Source organism: Zea mays, chromosome 5, assembly GCF_902167145.1.
Source record: "Zea mays cultivar B73 chromosome 5, Zm-B73-REFERENCE-NAM-5.0, whole genome shotgun sequence".
Lineage (NCBI taxonomy): Eukaryota > Viridiplantae > Streptophyta > Magnoliopsida > Poales > Poaceae > Zea > Zea mays.
In genome coordinates, this window is record NC_050100.1 from 176,150,099 (window position 1) to 176,169,864 (window position 19,766).

Sequence of the window (19,766 nt, forward strand, 5' to 3'; positions counted from 1 at the left end):
ATCCTGATCTACTCACATGCTATCCTATGTTTTATGGTACATTTAAAAATTGCTTTTATAATTATCTAGTTACAAAGTAGCGTTTACTAGCCTCAAAATGAATCACTATACGTAATGAGAAATAATGACGATCTTAGGTCTACGGATCTAGTAAGTATACTAAAAGGATCACGATGCTCAAAACGGGAATGGGTGAATTAGGCTTCTCTAAAAATTCTTGCTTATATAAATCTTAACTACAAGCCCAACTTCACTTGATAGCTTAATACGTGATAAAAAGTTTTGCACCCTAATTTCCAACCTTATACTAGCATGGCAATTTCTAAGAAAGTAACCGCTTGAATTGAATTGCTCAAATATAAACCCTAAGGTCCTCGTGGTGACGGTGTGGAGGCAATACAGAACGCGCTCCGGCGACGCCTCGACATAAGATTTATGGTCACAGGGTGGTGTGATGGCATGAAACAGTGGTAGGAGTAGGATTACTTGACGCCGGCGTTGATTTCAGAAGTTCTAATGAGATTGGTAAATGTAGAGATAAAATTAAAATTTTAATGAGTTTGTAAATTTAGGTACTTGTTTTATATAATTACTGGAGAAGAGTTTTTTTAAACTTTCTAAATTAATATTTAGAGAGTTGTTTAAGTATCTAAAACCAGTACACCGCACGTGCACAGCACACCGCGCGCGCACAGGCGCACAGCACGACACACGCGCGCGCACCGCATACAAGGGTACAAGACCGAACGCGCAGCGCGGGCAGATGCTCGTAGTCGAGTCGTGGAATCGTTGCGCATATCGATCACCGGGACCTAAAAACTCGGCTTCTCCCTCTCGCGCCTCGGGGGTCGAGCTCCAGCTCCAGCTCCAGCTCCCGCGGCCGCGGTGAGGAACGGAGCACCAGAAGGCGATGCCCTTTTGGTGGCCGAGGAGGAGGTCCAGGCCGAGCTCCAAGCGCAAGGACGGGCCCGTGCCGGCCTCTGCCTCGGCTTCCTGCTCGCCTCGCTACTCTGTCGTCGTTCCCCCCACCGCGTACGCGTCCGCTAGCGCGTCGCCGTCGGCCCAGTGGGAGCGGGCGTGGACGCGCAGCCTCGTCTCCCTGGCGCCGCGGGGCGCAGCAGATAGGGCTGCCGCCGCTGCCGTTACTCTATGCGGCGGCGGCGGGTCAGGACCCGGGGGAGCGACGGCCGGGCTTGGGCGTGCTTTACCGCTCCCGCGCCCCGTGTACAAATCGGCGCCGGTTTCAAGCGGGAGCTCGTCGGATTCAGACGAGGTGGTGGACAACACAAATTTCAGGTACAAAATGCTGCATTTAAGCGGGATACGTGCTGGATCGCAGCTTCCTTCATTGCCGTAATCTGTACGTCGGTGTGAGTACAACGAAAACGATGCGATTAGTCTATGTCAAAGACTCAAATGTCGATGCATGATTACATAGATGAAGCTCTGGTGATGTGAGGGTGCAAATGTCAGTAATTTAGTGGTTTCCCGTTGAGCGCCATGACCAAAGGAGGAGTGAGTGAGGTTTCGCACCAATTTCGCCCGTTTGACGCCCTCCTCATTGTCATCTGCCGACTGCCGTGCACACGGTGAGTCAAAGGTCAAAGGTCAATGGCGTGTCATCATGTGAGAAACTGCAACCATGCGTGTTTCTGCTGGACAAGTTTTTGCTTATTCTTGCTGGAGTTGATGTGCATGCTCATCTCATCAATCTTAGTTCTGTGACAAGCCTAGTAGTTCAGTAGATTATATTGCCATATGAATCATTAGTTTTGCTATTATCTTAGTTTATATAATTCCCTCTAAAGGCAATCTTTTGAACTACTAGGTTTTTTAGTGACCACTTTTTAGATTATTTACATGTGGTATTATTGTAGAAGTATGAAAGTGATGTATTGATAGGAGATGGGGTACATATATATAGGGACTCAACCCTAACCCTAATGGGCCGGCAACCCAACAGTGGTGCCGGCCCACACACACTCACACACACGGTCTAACATCCCCCCGCAGTCGCAACGGGGGCACCACACACGATGAGACTGGAGTAGAGGCCGAAGGTAGGAGCCGACGGGTTGAAATCCCCCCGCAGTCGCAGCGTCGTGATGGTACGAATGTTGAGGCTGGAGTAGAGACCGGTGTGTGCTCCAAGAAGACGATAGCCCCTAGATGCCGAGGTAGCCGAAGTTGAGGTGGTCGCGGTCGGAAGACGCGCAGCAAAAGTCTGATCTTCGGGAGGGTCGACGTTCGAGCGTCAACGATCGGCAGGGCGACACAACAAAAGGGCACCGGCAGGCCGACCTTCCTGCTTCTTCGATCATCCGGGCCTCAACGAGCCCCGCCAGGGAGGCCGACAGCAGCGCACGCGTCTGCGCCGGTCATGGTGTCCGCGCCCGCGGCAGAATAGAAGGGGAACGACGGATCCGGCTGGGAAGGCCACGACAGCGACGGATCCAGCCGGGAAGATGTGATCCGGCCAAAGGGACGGCGGATCGAGTCGGGATGGTTGCAGCAACGGGGATCCGGCCGGGAAGGCCGCGGCAGCGACGGATCCAACGAAGGCGATGAAGGGGTGGGCGGCGGGACGGGTCCAGCCGGGAAGGGGCTTGCGCCGGACCTGGCAAGGGGTGTTGACTGCACCGTGACGGGAGAAGTTCGAAGGGTGGTGCTACTTGGTGCTGTTGGTCGAGGTGATCGACACTAGGGAGAGAACGCCGGCGCGCGCCCGCATGCTCGCGGATCTAGCGACGCAGACACAGGGGCGCGCGGATCCGGTGGCGGCGGCTTGGGAGGCCGGGGAAGGGGAGGGCCGCGCCCACGGCCAGTGAGGCGGCATGCGTGCAGCCAGGGAAGGGGAGGGGCAGGCCGAAAGGGCCGAAAGGGGAGGGCCTGGCCAACATGAGGGGAGGGGCGGCCACGACGCTGGGCTGCAGGGAAGGGGCGGCCGCGGGGAGGGGAGGTCCAGCGGCTAGAAGTAGGCCGACAGCACTCGAGAGAACCGCGGACGAACGCCGGCGGCGCAGGGGAGAGGGAGAGGAGAGCGCCGACGAGAGAGGCCGACAACGGTCGATGCCGTGGCCGAGGAGGACCGGCGGCACGGATCCATGGACGAGGCAGCCCGGCGGCGCGGATGGAGGAGGCCCACGAGCCTGCGCCCGCGCCTAGGTCGCGCCGGTGCTGCACCTCGTCGGAGGAGCCAGTCGTCATGGCGGCGCCGTGGCCACCGTTGCCTCGTGACGAGGCTCCGTGCCGTGCGCCGTCGGGCCGTTGCCCACGTCGGGTCCGGCGGGGGCGTGCCCGCGCAAGGGGCCACGCGCACCCGCGCCGCGCGCCGTCGGAGCCGGGTGCTGCCGTGCCGAGGCTGGGCAGCCACGTCCGCGCCGAGCTGCGAGGGGCCGCGCCCGTGCACAGCCGCGCCAGTGGTAGGGGCCGCCCCGGGAGGGAGGAGGAGCCTCCCGGGGTCGGCGGCGGCTCAGGTGGGAGGCGACTGCTGGGTGGGAGAGAGCCGCCGGCGGCTGCAGTGGGAAGGGAGGAGGAAAAACCCTAAACCTAGGCTGATACCATGTAGATGTATGAAAGTGATGTATTGATAGGAGATGGGGTACACATATATATAGGGACTCAACCCTAACCCTAATGGGCCGGCAGCCCAACAATGGTGTCAGCCCACACACACTCACACACACACAGTCTAACAATTATCGATGACGTTAAGTACCACCAAAACTGGATGACAAAGGCCTAACGAAGATTGGATAGCCCTTGCTGCAAGATTTTTAGATAATGGACCAAAATCCGGCTTTCACCTCTTTCGAGGTTAGGGCCAAGTTTACACAACTAGAAACAACTCCGACTGCTCGCAAAGGAGGGCCAAAACTGAAAGCCTAAATAGACTTAAACGCTCCCAAACACCTCACTGATGCAACACACACTAAAAAAAGAGGGTTTCATTACAAAACAATCATGTTTGTAAACCTCCAACCCTGACAAGGAAAAAATTGCATGGTTACCGTCTCTAGATGTCGACAAGCATTTCTTATTAGATCCGTTGCTTCTTCATTTCTTTGAAGCTGCGTCCAGAGTCTGAGCCAGTGAATTCCTATGAATAGAACCTGCAAATAAGTCAACATTTGGGCTTTATCAAATACTAAGACGTTTCTACTTATCCAAATAGCCAAGCACAGTGCTGAGACACATGTAATAATAAGATTCTTAGTATTTAAATTCACCCCCACCAACCAGCTCCAAAAGATATGTTTAACAGATCTAGGACTCGGGAAGCCGAAACACATGGATAACAACCACCAAATATAATGAGCAAAATGACAGTCAATAAATAAATGTCGAATGGTTTCATCCATATTACAAAAGCCACATTTACTGTTACCTTGCCAGTTGCGTTTTGCTAAATTGTCTTCTGTCAGCACAACTCCTTTCAAGAAGTACCACAAAGGTTTTAATATTAAGAGGCAACTTAAGTTTCCAAATTTGCTTTTGGTGAAACACATTCCCATTATTAATAAGACTCGTGTACATAGATTGAGCTATAAACTGCCCAGAATTAGTTAAACTCCATTTAAAAATATCCCTTTTAGTACTCAACTGAACATGTAAAATACGTGCCACTAGATTATGCCACAACATGAGATTGGTACCGACTGGAGCTCTACGGAATGATACGTTTAAAGGTACTCTACCAAAACTGTAGCAACCGTGGCACTTTTCTGTCTCACAATTTGGTATAGAGATGGGTATTGATTCATAAATGATTGATTACCCAACCATATATCTTGCCAAAACCTAATTTGTTCCCCATTTTTAAGAATGAACATTTCTAGGTTAAGAAAAGTATCCTTCACTTTCATTAACCCTGACCAAAAATGTGAATCGTCAGGCCCATGTCTCACTTTCGACAAAGGATATCTCTTTAGATACTTATTACGCAACAATTGTTGCCACATAGTGTCCTCATTAATAAGCTTAAAGAGCTATTTGCTTAGCAAGCATTTATTCTAAACATCTATGTTCTGAATTCCTAACCCTCCTTGATCCTTAGGTTGGCATAGGATGTACCATCTGTCAAGCTGTATTTCTTCTTATGATTCTCGCCTTGCCAAAAGAACCTAGAATGAAAGTAGTATATTCTCTCGAGAACCCCTCTGGGTATCTCGAAGAAAGATAACATAAACATTACTAAGCTGGTAAGCACTGAGTTTATTAAGACTAGTCGGCCTCCAACAGACATAAGCTTTCCTTTCCAACCACTGAGCCTCTTTTCGAATTTTGTCTCTATTGTTTTCTAGTCACTATTAATTAACTTCCGATGATGCATTGGCATCCCTAAATATTTAAACGGGTATTTCCAGTTTCTGCAACCAAACAAAAGCTGATATTGAGACTAGCTCCAACAAATACCTCTAAAGTGTCATGTACCCTAAATTTAGAGGATGGGGTCGTCCTCTACTCCCTCCAGCAGCGTCCTCTAAACGGTCCTCTAAATTTAGAGGACGCTGTTGGATTCTCTATATATAGAGTTTCTCTAAACGGTTCTCTATTCATTTGAATAGTTTAAACAACCGGTTTAGAAAACTAAAATATATACAATACATTTGAGAGTATGACAAATACATATGTACAAAAATTTAAAATTTTAAAAATATCTCTAGTATAGGTATTTGTGTATAGAGGACATGATTTAGAGACTGTTGTTGGAGAGGAAGGAGATATAAGGGATGAAATATTTTAAAGGAGACTGTAAAGGACAGATATAGAGGATGAATATAGAGGACGTTGTTGGAGACAGTCTGATCCTTCACTTCGTTAGCTTGTCCAAAGCAGAAAACCTCACTTTTGTGATAGTTATTTTTTAGCCATGATACTTGCTCAAAAGCAAGTAGAAGTAATTTCATATTCTTGGCTTTCTCCTAGTAGTGCTCCAAAAACAATAGCGTATCATCGGCATATTGCAAGACAGATAAGCTGTCATCCACTAAATGAGGCACCAATCCTGCAACTTGTCTCTATTTTGCTCTTTTAATTAGAATACCAAGCATGTCTACTACTGCATTAAAGAGAATAGGAGACAACGGATCCCCTTGTATTAATCCCTTTTTAGTTTGAAAATTAGCACCAGTTCGATCGTTTACCTTAATACCGACATGACCTCTTGTCATAATCGAACTAATCCATGAACACCAAGTACTAGAGAAGCCTTTCATACGTAAAGTCTACTGCATAAAGTTCCATTTAACCTTGTCATATGTCTTTCCGAAATCAATTTTAAAAATTGCCCCGCTCTTTTTCCTTCTATGAAGTTCATGTATCGTTTCATGTAAAACTACCACCCCTTCCATAATATTCATGCTAGGGATGAAAGCGGTTTGGGTTGGACTAATTACTTTCGAAGCAACCGAAGATTTTTAAACTTACATTGAGTAAACAAACAGGTATATATTGTTGAACTGACTCAACGTCCCTACATTTCGGGAAAAAGGATGATCCTGTCAAAATTCAAACTATATAGAGGTAGGTCACCTCTATGAAAGTCCTAAAAGAGAGCAACCAGACCATCCTTTATTGTAGAGTAAAACACTTGGAAAAACTCCACAGGGAATTGAGAGCACCTAGAGAGGGGGGAGGGGAGGGTTGAATAGGTGATCCTGCGAAACTTAACTCAAACGACACAAACTTGGTCTAAAATGTGAGTTAGAGAGAATTAACACCAAGTTTGAGAGTAGAGAGAAGTTCCTTTCACTTGACTGCTCTATCAAGATTTAATTTAGACTTAGAGCAATATCACAAGTGAAGAATTGAAACGAGGAAGAGATAAAAATTGCAATAATGTAAATAGCACAAGAGACACAACAATTTTTATCCCGTGGTTCGGTCAAGCGTAATATGCTTGCCTACTCCACGTTGTGGCGTGCCAATGGACGAGGGTTGCACTCAACCCATATCAAGTGATCCAAAGATCAAACTTGAGTACCATGGTTCTTTCTGATGTTTCACAATATCTCGGTTGTGAGGAATCTCTACAAGTTGGAGTTTCTCACGCCTTACACAAGTGATCACAATCAAAACGAGAGTAAGGGAGGGATTAGAATACGCACACAAGAGCACAACACAGCAACAACATGTACAATTGCAAAGAAGAGAGCGCAACAACAAAACGACATAGTAACGACTCAAGAAATGCGCTCAAATCTCTCTAGAACACTTCGGAGGCGTGGTCGCGGAGTCTTGGAGTTGTAGTGTGCTCAAAGTATGCTTGGTGTATTGTTCCATGCGCCTAAGGGTCTCTTATATAGCCCCAAAGGCCTAGGAGTCATTAGAGCTTCATTTGGAAGCTTCCAGCCTTCCCCGTCTGCGGGTGCACTGGACTGTCCGGAGACACACCAGACATTGCACAATACAACGGTTAGAAGATCACTGATTGACCACTTTCCTTCTCAGATGGGCACCAGACTATCCGGTGACCCTTCCCGACTGTTGGCGCGGGCGAAGAGCCGTTGCTCGCCTGGCGCACCAGACACTAGACTGTCCAGTGATTTTTAGCCAGCGAGCTTTGGTGTTTTATCGAGAGTGGCCAGTTGGCCAGTTGACCAGGTAGGGTACCAGACATGTCCGGTGAGGCCCAGTTTGTCCCAACTTTGTCCACTTTCGAGCCAAACTTCTTAACTCCTTTTTGGCTTGATTTAAAGAGTTCCCTAGCACTTAGATGAACATAGTTAGCACCTAAAACAATTGACTAAGTGCTAGAAACATACCTTTATCACTTTGATTCATAGAGGTTTGCAATATGCCCATTCTCAAGCCCAAAAGTGTTTTTCTTATTTTCCTTAATCTTTTGGACTTGATTACTTCAATTTGCTTTCTAAACACCTGCGCTCATGCTCATATGAGAAGTGTTAATTCACAGTGGTGTGTTGAGCAGTTAATCACCAAAACACTTAGAAATAGCCCAGAGGCATATTTCCATTTCAGGAATCCATCTGGACCAGGACCTTTATTATGCTCCATTTGAAATAGAGCCTTACGAATCTCATTGTGATATCCTGACCCCAGTGGATTGTGATATCTTGGCCCAAGGCTTCATAGAATTAATAGTGTACTCATATTAACAAGGCACATCTTCTTTTTCGAAAGCCTGACTCAAAAGAACCTCTGAGTTAAGCGTGCTTGGCTCATAGCAATCTTAGGATGGATGACCGACCGAAAAAATTTTCTCGGGTGCGCACAAGTGAGAACAAAGTGCGCATAAAAGACTCGTGTTGGTCTGTGGGGGTGGTCTATGATACTAGAGGGCTGTTAGGAGTAAGTATCATCGGTCCCACAGTGGACGGAGTGTTACAAATGGTATCAGAGCTGACCCTCGCGGTTTTACTGACATTTGTGGGCTAGGGGTTCGGGCATATGGCGCATGGCGCATGTGGGCCCAGAGTGGTCACATGACATGTCATACGTGCCGACACTAGACGCATAGATATAGCCAAGAGGGGAGGATACTGGCTTGGGATTGATCGACGAGGATGTCGATCTTCTAAGGGGGGTGGATTGTGATATCCTGACCCCAGTGGATGGTGATATCCTGGCGCAAGGCTTAATAGAATTAATAATGTACTCATATTAACAAGGTGCATCTTTTTTTGGAAACCTATCTCGAAAGAATCTCTGTGTTAAGCGTGCTTGGCACAGAGCAATCTTTTGATGGGTGACCGACCGGGAAATTTTTCCCGAGTGCGCACGAGTGAGGACAAAGTACGCACAAAAGACTCGTGTTGGTCTATGAGAATGGTCTATAATCTTAGAGGGCTGCTCGGAGTAAGTACCGCTGGTCCAAGAGTGAACAGGGTGTTATACTCATCCTTAGTAAAAGGCGAAATCAATAGGTCGTTTTCTACTTCCGAGACCTGTGGTATATCTTGTATTTGGCTGTCATCTAGAGAAGCATCTATTTCCTCATGTGGGCCAAACAAACTTTTGTAATAGGACGTTATATGCTTCCTCAACTCATCTCGATGCATGACGTTGTTTCCATCACGTAGTTGATAAATCCTAGACTTCATGCGTTTCCCACTCAGGATAAATACTTGTTTACATATACAACAATGATCACTTGCTAGTTGCTACAAGACCATGAGTTATCTGGCCTAAACACAAGAGTCAATTAGCTCGAGTTCTTATCTCAGTTAGCTGAGAAAGGGCCTCTAACTGAGAGCTGAGTTGGTTAGGTGGGACAGGGGTTCGGGGTTTTTTGGACCTGCATGAGAAGGCTTTCTTCTTAAATGCAATGTCGTGGGGGCGGTCTTCCCCCGCAGGTCCAGTTCTTATCTCAGTTAGTTTTGATTTAATAGAATTCCTCAAAAGGATCTGATAATCCAAAATCTTCCACCCACACTCCGGTTTTTTCTATCTCGAATTTCCGCAGTTTTTCCTATTTCTTTGTCCTTGTCAGAGTTTGATATGTCGTGGGCGCCTAGGACTGCGCAGCGGTGATCGCAGCAAGGCTTGGGACTGGGGAAGGGATCTTAGTGGATATGGGGATCGGCCAGAGATGGAGCTGATTCCGTCAGCTGGCGCAAGGTGCGCCAGGATGACCAAGGAAGCTCCACCGGCCAGGTAAAACTTTCTTTGATGAGCCCTAATACAAACTACAGCAGCTCCTTTTATAGACTTAGGTGCCACTTTAATCTCAACCACCTCTAACAAACAGAGCTAATCTCTCCACTAAAATAGGAGGGCTATCCGACTCCCTCTTTATCTCTTCTTATCTTCTAAACAAATAGAGCTAATCTCTCCACTAAAATAGGAGGGCTAACTGACTCCTTTGTGGCGCCTGGCATACTGCCGGCCCACAAAGGTATCTACAACATTTCCCCCCTCGCCGACGAAGAGCTCGTCCTCGAGCGTCATGGCTGGATATCTAAGCTTGAAGTCTTCCAGCTGCTCCCAAGAAGTATCCGTCTCTGCTCGGCCTGTCCACTTGATCAGAACTTCCCACACCCCACGATTCAGCCTTGCACGGAGGACTTTTTCTGGTGTAGGGATGACTCTGCCGTTGAGGAGCTCGGGCAGCGGTATAACTTGGGTTGGAGCTTCCCCTATGAATTTCTTGAGTAGAGAAACGTGGAACACATCATGTATTCTGGCCCTGGGAGGAAGCTGCAACTTGTAGGAGACAGTGCCCACCCTTGATAGCACTTGATATGGTCCAAAGAACTTTGGGCCAAGTTTGTTGGGTGTAGCAGAAGTGACACCAACTGCTGTGCGCTGCTGTAAGCGCAGCCATACCCAATCGCCCTCATGGAACTCCACTTCCCGTCGATGCCTGTCCTGGTAGCTTTTCATTGTCACCTGTGACTGAATCAATCGATCACGAATATCCGCCAAGAATTCGTCGCGTGTCTGCAGTTGTTTGTCAACAGCGGCCACCTGTGATGTTCCTGGATGATAGGGCAGAAGAGCAGGAGGTTCTCGGCCATATACCACCTTAAATGGAGAGCATCGAAGAGCAGTCTGGAAGGAAGTGTTGTAGCAGAATTCGGCCCATGGAAGCCATTTAAGCCACTCTCTTGGTCTATCCCCTGCTAGGCACCGAAGATACATGGTGATAATTCGATTTACCACTTCTGATTGTCCATCAGATTGTGGGTGGAAAGCTGAACTCATGTGCAGCTTAACTCCTGCTAGCTGGAACAATTCTGACCAGAATGTGCTAGTAAATACTGTATCTCTATCACTGACAATGGAGCATGGCAACCCATGGAGACGGACAATGTTATCGAAGAAGGCTTTTGCTACCGATGCTGCTGTGTAAGGGTGTCCGAGAGCAATAAAGTGTGCAAACTTGGAGAAACGGTCAACAACTGTGAGAATCACTGACTTGCCGCCCACCTTTGGAAACCCCTCAATGAAGTCCATAGAAATATCACTCCATACTTCCGAAGGTACTGATAGAGGTTGCAGGAGACCACCGGGATGGAGATGTTCAGTTTTATTGCGCTGGCAGACTGAACAACCTTTGATGAATTCCTTAACCCTCTGTAATGCATGAGGATTATAGAATGACGACCGAAACCTGTGAATTGTCTTTTGGATTCCTTCATGTCCTGTGTCATGGGCACTGGATAATAGTATCGGCCAAAGAGTAGAGGCATCTGGCACATAGACTTTTCCTTTGAAAAGGAGCAACCCATCCAATTCTGTCCAACCTGGTGAAACAGTACCAGCAGCAAGCTGCTGGCGCACATCCTGGATTTGTGGGTCCGTTGCAGCCTCGGCTCGCAAACTGTCAAACAGCTCAAAAGAAGGTGTAGAGATGGTGTTGAGTGCCATGCTTGACTCGACACGATGTGAGAGAGCATCAGCTGCGCCATTGAGTTTGCCAGGCTTGTACTCCACCATAAAATCATATCCAAATAACTTGCTCACCCATGTATGTTGGGGAATTGTGGTCAGTCGCTGATCTAATAAATATTTAAGACTGTAGTGATCGGTGCGGACTAGAAACTGGCGCCCCCAGATATAAGGCCTCCAGTGCCGGACTGCTTTCACCAACCCAATCAGTTCCCGTTCATATGCCGGCAACTTCTGATGTTGAGGTGCGACTGCCCTGCTGAAGAAAGCAATAGCTCCATCTCCCTGGTGTAACACGGCGCCAAAACCAGACCCTGACGCATCACAATCAATGATGAAACTGCGGCCGAAGTCGGGCATCTGCAGTAATGGTGCGGACATTAAGGCCTGTTTGAGCAGATTAAAAGCCTCCTCTGCTTCTTCTGTCCATCTGAATGCCTCTCGTTTTAACAGTGCTGTCAAGGGGGCTGCTACAGTGCCATAACCAGCGATGAATTTCCGATAATACCCAGTCAGTCCCAAAAATCCTCTGAGCGCCCGGATGGAGCGCGGTGGTGGCCATGACTCCACTGCTTCAATCTTGGCAGGGTCCATTGCAACTCCCTTATCCGAGATGATGTGGCCTAAGTAACCCACCTGTGTCTCGCCAAAGGAACACTTGGTGCGCTTGAGGGCCAACTTCTGCTCTCGTAACAGCTGGAATACTTGCCGCATGTGTTGAAGATGCTCAGCCCAGGATGAGCTATAGATTAATATGTCATCAAAGAATACCAGTACAAACTTACGGATGAACGGCTTGAGTACATCATTCATAAGCGCCTGAAATGTCGACGGTGCATTAGTCAAGCCAAAAGGCATGACTAAGAACTCGTAGTGACCATGGTGCGTGCGGAAGGCCGTCTTATTGATGTCCTCTGGGTGCATGCGCACCTGATGGTAGCCGCTACGTAAGTCAAGCTTGGTGAAGAACCGGGCTCCCCGAAGCTCATCCAGGAGTTCATCCACTACTGGGATAGGAAATTTGTCCTTGACCGTCTTCGTGTTGAGCTCACGGTAGTCAATGCAGAAGCGCCATGTGTTGTCTGATTTCTTCACAAGCAGCACTGGTGATGAGAACGCTGAGGTACACTCTCGGATGATACCTTGGGATAGCATCTGGTCACACTGTCGTTCAATCTCATCTTTGAGCAACTGAGGGTAGCGGTATGGTCGTACCGCCACTGGTACTGTCCCTGGCAGAAGCCGGATGCGATGATCATGGCGGCGAGGTGGAGGAAGTCCCTGGGGCTCGACAAAGAGGTCTTCAAAGGATAGCAGCAGGGTATCCAGCAGTTTGTGTGCCATGTCCAGAGCATTACAGCGGGGTGGAGAGCCGCCAATGCCTGTCCAACGCACCATGTGTCCGTGGCGCCAAAAAGACAGCGTCAACTTTTCAAAGTTGCAGATGAAGGGACCCAAAGAACGCAGCCATTCTACCCCAAGCACCACATCAAAGCCATCCAGGGGAAGAGTGTAGCAGGTTGTGGTAAAATTCTCTTCGCCGACAGTGAGTGGGGTTTGAGAACAGACACCCCCACTCAACACCTTCTCACCATTTGCAACCTTGACAGGCAGTCCTGCTGTTGGAGTCACATGCAGTCCCAGTCTTGGCACAATAGCATCACAGATGAATGTATGGGTGGATCCTGAATCCACAAGAGCAATGAGAGCCACACCATTGATAGAGACTTTCAGTTTCAGTGTGTCGGCGATGTCAATCCCAGTGAGAGCATGAAGTGATATGCCCAGCTCCTCTGCCAGTGTATCCGTTGTCCCGGTATCTTCTCCATCCAGTTCCAACAGAAAAACTCCGCGAGCAGCACACTTGTGATCGACTGTATATTTTTCAGAGCAGTGGTAGCATTCACCGCTGGCCCGTTTGGCGGCAACCTCCTCCGGTGAGAGCCTGCGCAAACGTGGTCTGCTGGTAGCCGATGACGAGGGTTTTGGTGCAGTTGTAGATGCCGTTGGTTTTGATGTAGCATATGGTGTCCTTGATGGGGTCGAGGACAGATCCATACGACGTTCATAGACGCGTGCCAGGTGCATGGCCCGCTGCAATGTAGTTGGAGTCAGCAGTTCAACATCAGTCCGAAGCGGTTCACCCAAGCCTGCGGTAAACATCTGAGCTTGCTGGAGCTGTGTCATATCCTCGCAGCGACAGAGAATGGACAGAAACTGACGTTGATAGTCTTCAACGGTGCCGGTGCGCCGAAGGTCCTTGAGATCAGCCATACCGTTGGTCCGTAGAGGTGGTCCAAATCGCATATGGGTGAACTCAACGAAGCGGGACCAAGTGAGGACGCCGCCCGTGTCCCGCTCCAGAGCGTAGAACCATTCTGCTGCCACACCGTCCAAATGGAGTGATGCCTGCCACACCTTCTCATCGGGTGGAGTCCTCATGCCCCTGAAGTAAGTCTCACATTTATTGATCCACGACAGGGGGTCAGACTCACCATCGTAGTGGGGAAAGGAGACATTGGGTCTTCGATAGCCACCATCGTCGACGCGGTCACGAGGAGCAGATCCTGTGCTATGCATGACCCCGACAGGCGCTGCGGTACGTGGGCCGGTTTCTGAAGATTCCGGCAGCTGCTCGTCGATTGGGCGCTTCTCCAAAAGCGTGATCCGCTGTCCATGCAGATCGAGTCTTGAGTTGATGGTGGAGAGCTGCGCCAATATCTGATCCAACTTGGCTGAGTCGGAGGAGGTCTTCGCAGGATCGTGATCAACGCCGGACATGTTGGTCGATGCGTCGGAGGAATCTGATACCAAATTGATATGTCGTGGGCGCCTAGGACTGCGCAGCGGTGATCGCAGCAAGGCTTGGGACTGGGGAAGGGATCTTAGTGGATATGGGGATCGGCCAGAGATGGAGCTGATTCCGTCAGCTGGCGCAAGGTGCGCCAGGATGACCAAGGAAGCTCCACCGGCCAGGTAAAACTTTCTTTGATGAGCCCTAATACAAACTACAGCAGCTCCTTTTATAGACTTAGGTGCCACTTTAATCTCAACCACCTCTAACAAACAGAGCTAATCTCTCCACTAAAATAGGAGGGCTATCCGACTCCCTCTTTATCTCTTCTTATCTTCTAAACAAATAGAGCTAATCTCTCCACTAAAATAGGAGGACTAACTGACTCCTTTGTGGCGCCTGGCATACTGCCGGCCCACAAAGGTATCTACAACAGAGTTGTATGTTTAATTGTTTATTATTTTCGTCTGTACCTATTTTGCGCCTCTGACTATTTGTCATTGTCAGTCCTGTTATGTTTTCTGATATTTTCTATTCCTTGGTGCAACAATGCAACCTTTAGGTGTGCGGATCCATTTGTCTATCCTGGAGCAAGAACTGTGCCACCCGATGCACATAAGCGCACGGCAGAAGAAAAGCACCTTCTTTCATGTAGTGCTCCGCCTCCGCGTGAGCACCAAAAGTTTTTTGAGGTGCCTGTCACCAATGCCAGAAAAGTTCATTTACAAAGCTACGAAGCTGCAACCAGTGGGACTACTTTGCGTGGTAGAATGTTTCATAAAAATACACGTGCAAGAACAAGGAGTCTTTCCCCAGGCCCAAGAGGGCATGATTTTGCTTCCAGTTTTGCAAGTCCAAGAGACGTTGGAGTTAGTTCAAGGTCAGTGGTTAAAAGGATGGATGATCTGAACAGTCGGTCCCAACCCTTTTTCGCGAGCAGTCTGTCTCAACCCTTGCCTCGTCCTCCAGCTCATATTGCTAGTTGTCTCATTCCTTCATCTCCCATTGCTTCTGCCCAATCTCAATCACAGTGGAAAAAGGGGAAGGCGTTAGGTAGCGGCACATTTGGTCAGGTTTACGTTGGATTCAACAGGTATGAATGCCCATATGTATCATTTAAATTAAAGTTCCATTCAGGTTCTTCGTTACACGTTATATTCGTTTTGGTTCCTGAAGATATATACATATTGGAAACACAAACTCATTTTTCATAAACCTTTGTATCCAATATGATTTCATAAACATATTGTTAAAGTTTAGTCCAACTCTGCAAATCACAGCTTCTTATAAATGTGATGTTCTTTTTGTCAATGTTGGCACACCGATTCATTACTAGGTGTAGTCTGATATGCAAGATCGATTTAGACTGTCAAGAGTCATTTGGATTGCCATGTCAAATTTAGTGGGCTAAAGGAGTCAGTAAATGAGAACTATCGTATACATGTTATGCTTATTTTTTTTTGACTAAAAAATGCTATATCTTTCACTTTGTTGCATGGCACGAAATGAAATCTGAGAATCGATTCTAATTTCTACACTCTTGGCTCTTCTATCATTAGCATCTTGTGTTTGATCTTAACCATGTCATATGTAGTGAAAGCGGGAAGTTTTGTGCAATAAAGGAGGTAAAAGTTATTTTGGATGATTCAAAGTCAAAAGAACGCCTCAGACAATTGAATCAGGTCATTTCTGCCCCAATTTCATTGATAAGTCTTCTATAGATCAAAGGCAGTTGTGTTGATGTAATGCCTGTAGCATGTGTCTTTCTGAGGTGTAGATCCTGAATCATGTTGATCCTTTTTAGTAACTTGTACAGTTCTTGTACCACAGGAAGTAGATATGCTTAGGCAACTAACACACCAAAACATTGTGCAATACTATGGAAGTGAACTGGTGAGTTCCATGATCCAACTGATAACTATACCATTTGAGTGCCGTGCGGCCACAATTTTTTTGTTATGCAATATTGTTTATATAATGTACCGCTACTGTTGCCTATTCACTTCTCATTTAGTCATTTGCCTTTTTTCATTGAACTTCTTTCTAATTGTTGCCCCATTAAGTCATTTCATGCCAAGAAAAAAAAATGTTGGCTTCGGTATCAAACGAATGAACATAAACTTTCTACATGAAGTGCTGATTGTGCTTAGACTTTCCTAATACTATATGATTTTGGGCAGACTGATGAGGCACTGTCCATCTATCTTGAGTATGTTTCTGGAGGTTCAATTGATAAATTGCTTAAATACTATGGTCCTTTTAAGGAACCTGTGATTCGTAATTATACGAGGCAGATTCTTTCTGGACTTGCCTACTTGCATGGTAGGAAAACTGTGCACAGGTACTGTGAATGATTTCACACTATTTCTGTTTCTAAAGTTAAAGCTGAATAACACATTAGTATAACACTTCACAATGCTTTATTTGGCAGAGACGTAAAAGGAGCAAACGTACTTGTTGGCCCAAATGGCGAAGTCAAACTTGCTGATTTTGGCATGGCTAAACATGTAATGTGGTTTCTTTTCATTTTATGGATTTTTTTTCAGTGTGCGTGTGCCTGTGTTTAGGAGCACTATTGGAACCTCACTCACCCCCACACTAGCATTTAGCTAGGGCGCTAGGCTATAGTTTGTCTCCATGGCCAGCCAACCAGCTGTCCTAGTTGGTAGAGGCTGGAACTTTGTTCCATTATCTAAAAAACAGGTGTCATAGTTTGTACACCTAGCTCCTCCTAGATTGGATATCATTTTATACACACTTTTCCCTGCGAGGATGTTGATGGTCATATTCCGTTTTCTGCACTCCGTGGCATCATTAGATAACTGAAGCAAGCATGATTCTGATTGGTACTAATCTTTTTGCCATATGAAGAGGCAATTAGCTAAAAGGAGATCCTTTTGAGTTTTTCCCCCATCTCACATTATTTGTTTATATGAAGCAGATAACATCTTTAGCCGAAATACACTCATTGAGAGGAAGCCCATACTGGATGGCTCCTGAGGTATGCTGTTTTCTATCGACGGCATTTGAAGAGTTTTCCATGTATGGTTTCCATCTCCAGGAAAAGTTGTGTGAAGTCCTTCAAATTCTTCAGGTTATAATGAATAAAAATGGGTACAGTTTTGAAGTTGATATCTGGAGCCTTGGGTGCACAATTATTGAAATGGGAACTGGGAGACATCCTTGGCATCAGTATGAACATGTATGTCTTCACATTGTGTTAAATTTTACTGAAATATCTCCATCCAACTTGGATCAGTCACTTTGCTTCTTATAGCCAAAGTAACTAGCATGCACTTCATGGTTTTTTTAATGCTAATGTCCATTTTGCCTGGCTTTCAGGTACACGCAATGTTTAAGATAGTAAACACTAAGGATATGCCAGAAATCCCAGAGAGACTTTCTAAAGAAGGGAAAGATTTCCTTAGTTTGTGCTTAAAACGTGATCCGGCACAGCGCCCATCTGCAACTCAGTTGCTGCGCCATCCTTTTGTTCAAGACAATCAGGAAATCAGTGGGGCCAAATGCAACACCACTTTGAGAAATGGACTATCTTCGCCTGCAGAGGCATGTCATAAAAAAGTGGCTTACATGCTGGTCCATTTTTAATAGACATTGTGCTAGTTTCTTAGAAGCATTTCCAGTCATGTTAATGTTTTGCAATGATCTTGCTACCCTTAAATTTGTTTGCAGTCCAACAAAGAACCTTCATTGAAGAGAAGTGTTGCTCCTCTGCGGGACATTGGAGGGATAAGAGCGCGAGGTTTTACGGGATCTTCCTCAGCATGCGTTTCACCCCACAAAACTTCCAGGCACAGTAACCTGCATTTACTGACCATCCTTCTTTCCGGTTCATCCCATCACACCCAGTACCTTGACTTCTGCCATCATCCATCCTGCAGCAGGCATATTGATGTGAGAGCAAACATGTCTCTCCCGGTGTCTCCATGCTCAAGCCCGTTACGCCAGCTGAAGCAATGGAACTGGAGCTGCGTTGCTTCCCCATCACATCTGGCATTCTCCTCGGGATCTGTGGCCCACAACACAGTCAGTGACATGCAGAACCAGATGAGAGGAAGCGACCCAGTTCCAGATCCATGGCGCGACATCAGCCACAGACGACAAAGCCCATATGACTCCCCAAAGAGATTCTGATTATGATCCGTACAGCTGTAGGAGACTATCACTTATCGGTATTTTCACGGCAAAGTTAGGTGATCTAGGAGATGTTTGCGTTGAAAAATCCTCGGTAACTAGGAATCCTCATGATCTGATCTATTGTGTACGTAGATGATAAAGGTGTAGCTGATGATTGTAAACTATGTGCAGGTGTTGTAAATGCTCATTGTACATCCTGTATAGATTAAATATGACGATGCAGGTGTTGTAAATGGTCATATAAATAAAGTAATAGAAAATTACACAGATGAAGTTTCTTCCCTTGCATGTTTATGTTGTGACTAGCTCTGAGCCCTGTGACAGGACAAAATGGATGGACCATGTGAGCAGTCAATTTTCAGTAGCTGGACTGGCTTTTCTTTTAAGGGTAACTATTAAAATTTATTTTAGAAAAATAATAGATTCATATAATATTTGATGTATTTGTTTTACATATATGTTAAGATTTATTATCATATATTTGAATATAGATATAAAAATTAAAAGCTAAAATGACTACTATTTTAAAACTGAGGGAGTAGGGGACATCGTGGCTATTCAGACTTTCGGAGGGCAGCTTTGAGGAGCTCGCTAAAAATAAACTACTCTAAACGCAAAGACACACTGGAGTTGTAGATTTGGTGTGATACATTACTTATTGACCCTGTCAGTTGATTTCATTTTTTCGACCGTACCACTGACGTATTTCGTTAGGAGGAAATAGAAAACATGACAATTCTCAGGAACAGTAATTACTCACTCTGTTCTAGATCAATATTTGCTTTACCTCTTAGTTTTTATTACTATATTCAAATGGATAATGATAAATCTCTCTCTCTATATATATATATAGATATAGTATTTAGAGCCCTGGGCTCTCTCTAACTGGTGGAAGCCCCGACCAGAAACCGACCAGGTGTGCGGACCGCCCCGCACGGCCGCACCGACCAGGTGCGCAGACCTTTTGGCTCACTGTACTACCTGCTTACGTCAATTATAACTACGTGTTATGCTCATTCGTGTTACGATTTACACACTTTTGGGTATGCGCATGTTTCGGGCATCCGGGCCCACGAGAAGATTGTGTTCCCGCAATCTGGGCAGCCGTACTAGTCCCCACATAAATATTGATAATACGATGTCTTATGTGTCCGTTTACGATACAGTAATCCACGTGTCGGTCCATGGGCCTTCGTATTGATTTCACCAGCATTTTTTGTGTATCGGCCCCACGAATCCAGCAACCGAGGACGCATTTTTTCCAGCTCAACTCACCCGTAACGCTCGCGGCGACCGAACCCTAGCTCAATCGCCGTCGTCTGCTTCTTCTCCACTGCGGCTGCCGAACCCCAGATTAATCGCCGCCGTGAACTTCTTCTCCACCGCGGTTGTCGAACCCATAGAGATCCCCCCCCCCCCCGTCGTTCCACCGCCGTCGCATTCACCTTCTCCACCGCAG

General features: G+C 46.7%; 1 protein-coding gene across 2 annotated transcripts; it reads left to right on the forward strand.

The window, feature by feature from the left end:
- The first annotated feature begins 678 nt into the window (after window positions 1–678).
- LOC103627282 (mitogen-activated protein kinase kinase kinase 3) lies at window positions 679–18,589 on the forward strand. Of its 2 annotated transcripts, none has more exons than XM_008647571.4 (11): window positions 679–1,296; window positions 14,712–15,242; window positions 15,744–15,831; window positions 15,980–16,042; window positions 16,330–16,490; window positions 16,581–16,656; window positions 17,091–17,150; window positions 17,244–17,351; window positions 17,492–17,716; window positions 17,843–17,961; window positions 18,055–18,589. In XM_008647571.4, exons 1-11 carry the CDS (start codon window positions 911–913, stop codon window positions 18,302–18,304), a joined length of 2,067 nt encoding a protein of 688 aa, XP_008645793.1. In that variant the 5' UTR covers window positions 679–910; the 3' UTR covers window positions 18,305–18,589. The 2 variants fall into 2 exon arrangements, with proteins under 2 accessions (XP_008645793.1, XP_008645792.1); XM_008647570.3 differs by having other exon boundaries at window positions 758–1,296; window positions 18,052–18,589.
- The last annotated feature ends 1,177 nt before the right edge of the window (window positions 18,590–19,766 follow it).

What these genes read in the sequence shown, in the direction of transcription:
- LOC103627282 (XM_008647570.3), top strand. Translation starts at nt 911, where the DNA reads ATGCCCTTTTGGTGGCCGAGGAGGAGGTCCAGGCCGAGCTCCAAGCGC. An exon ending in GCCTCAGACAATTGAATCAG is followed by an intron (nt 15,832 to 15,979) that starts GTCATTTCTGCC and finishes CTTGTACCACAG; the next exon opens with GAAGTAGATATGCTTAGGCA. An exon ending in CATACTGGATGGCTCCTGAG is followed by an intron (nt 17,151 to 17,243) that starts GTATGCTGTTTT and finishes CAAATTCTTCAG; the next exon opens with GTTATAATGAATAAAAATGG.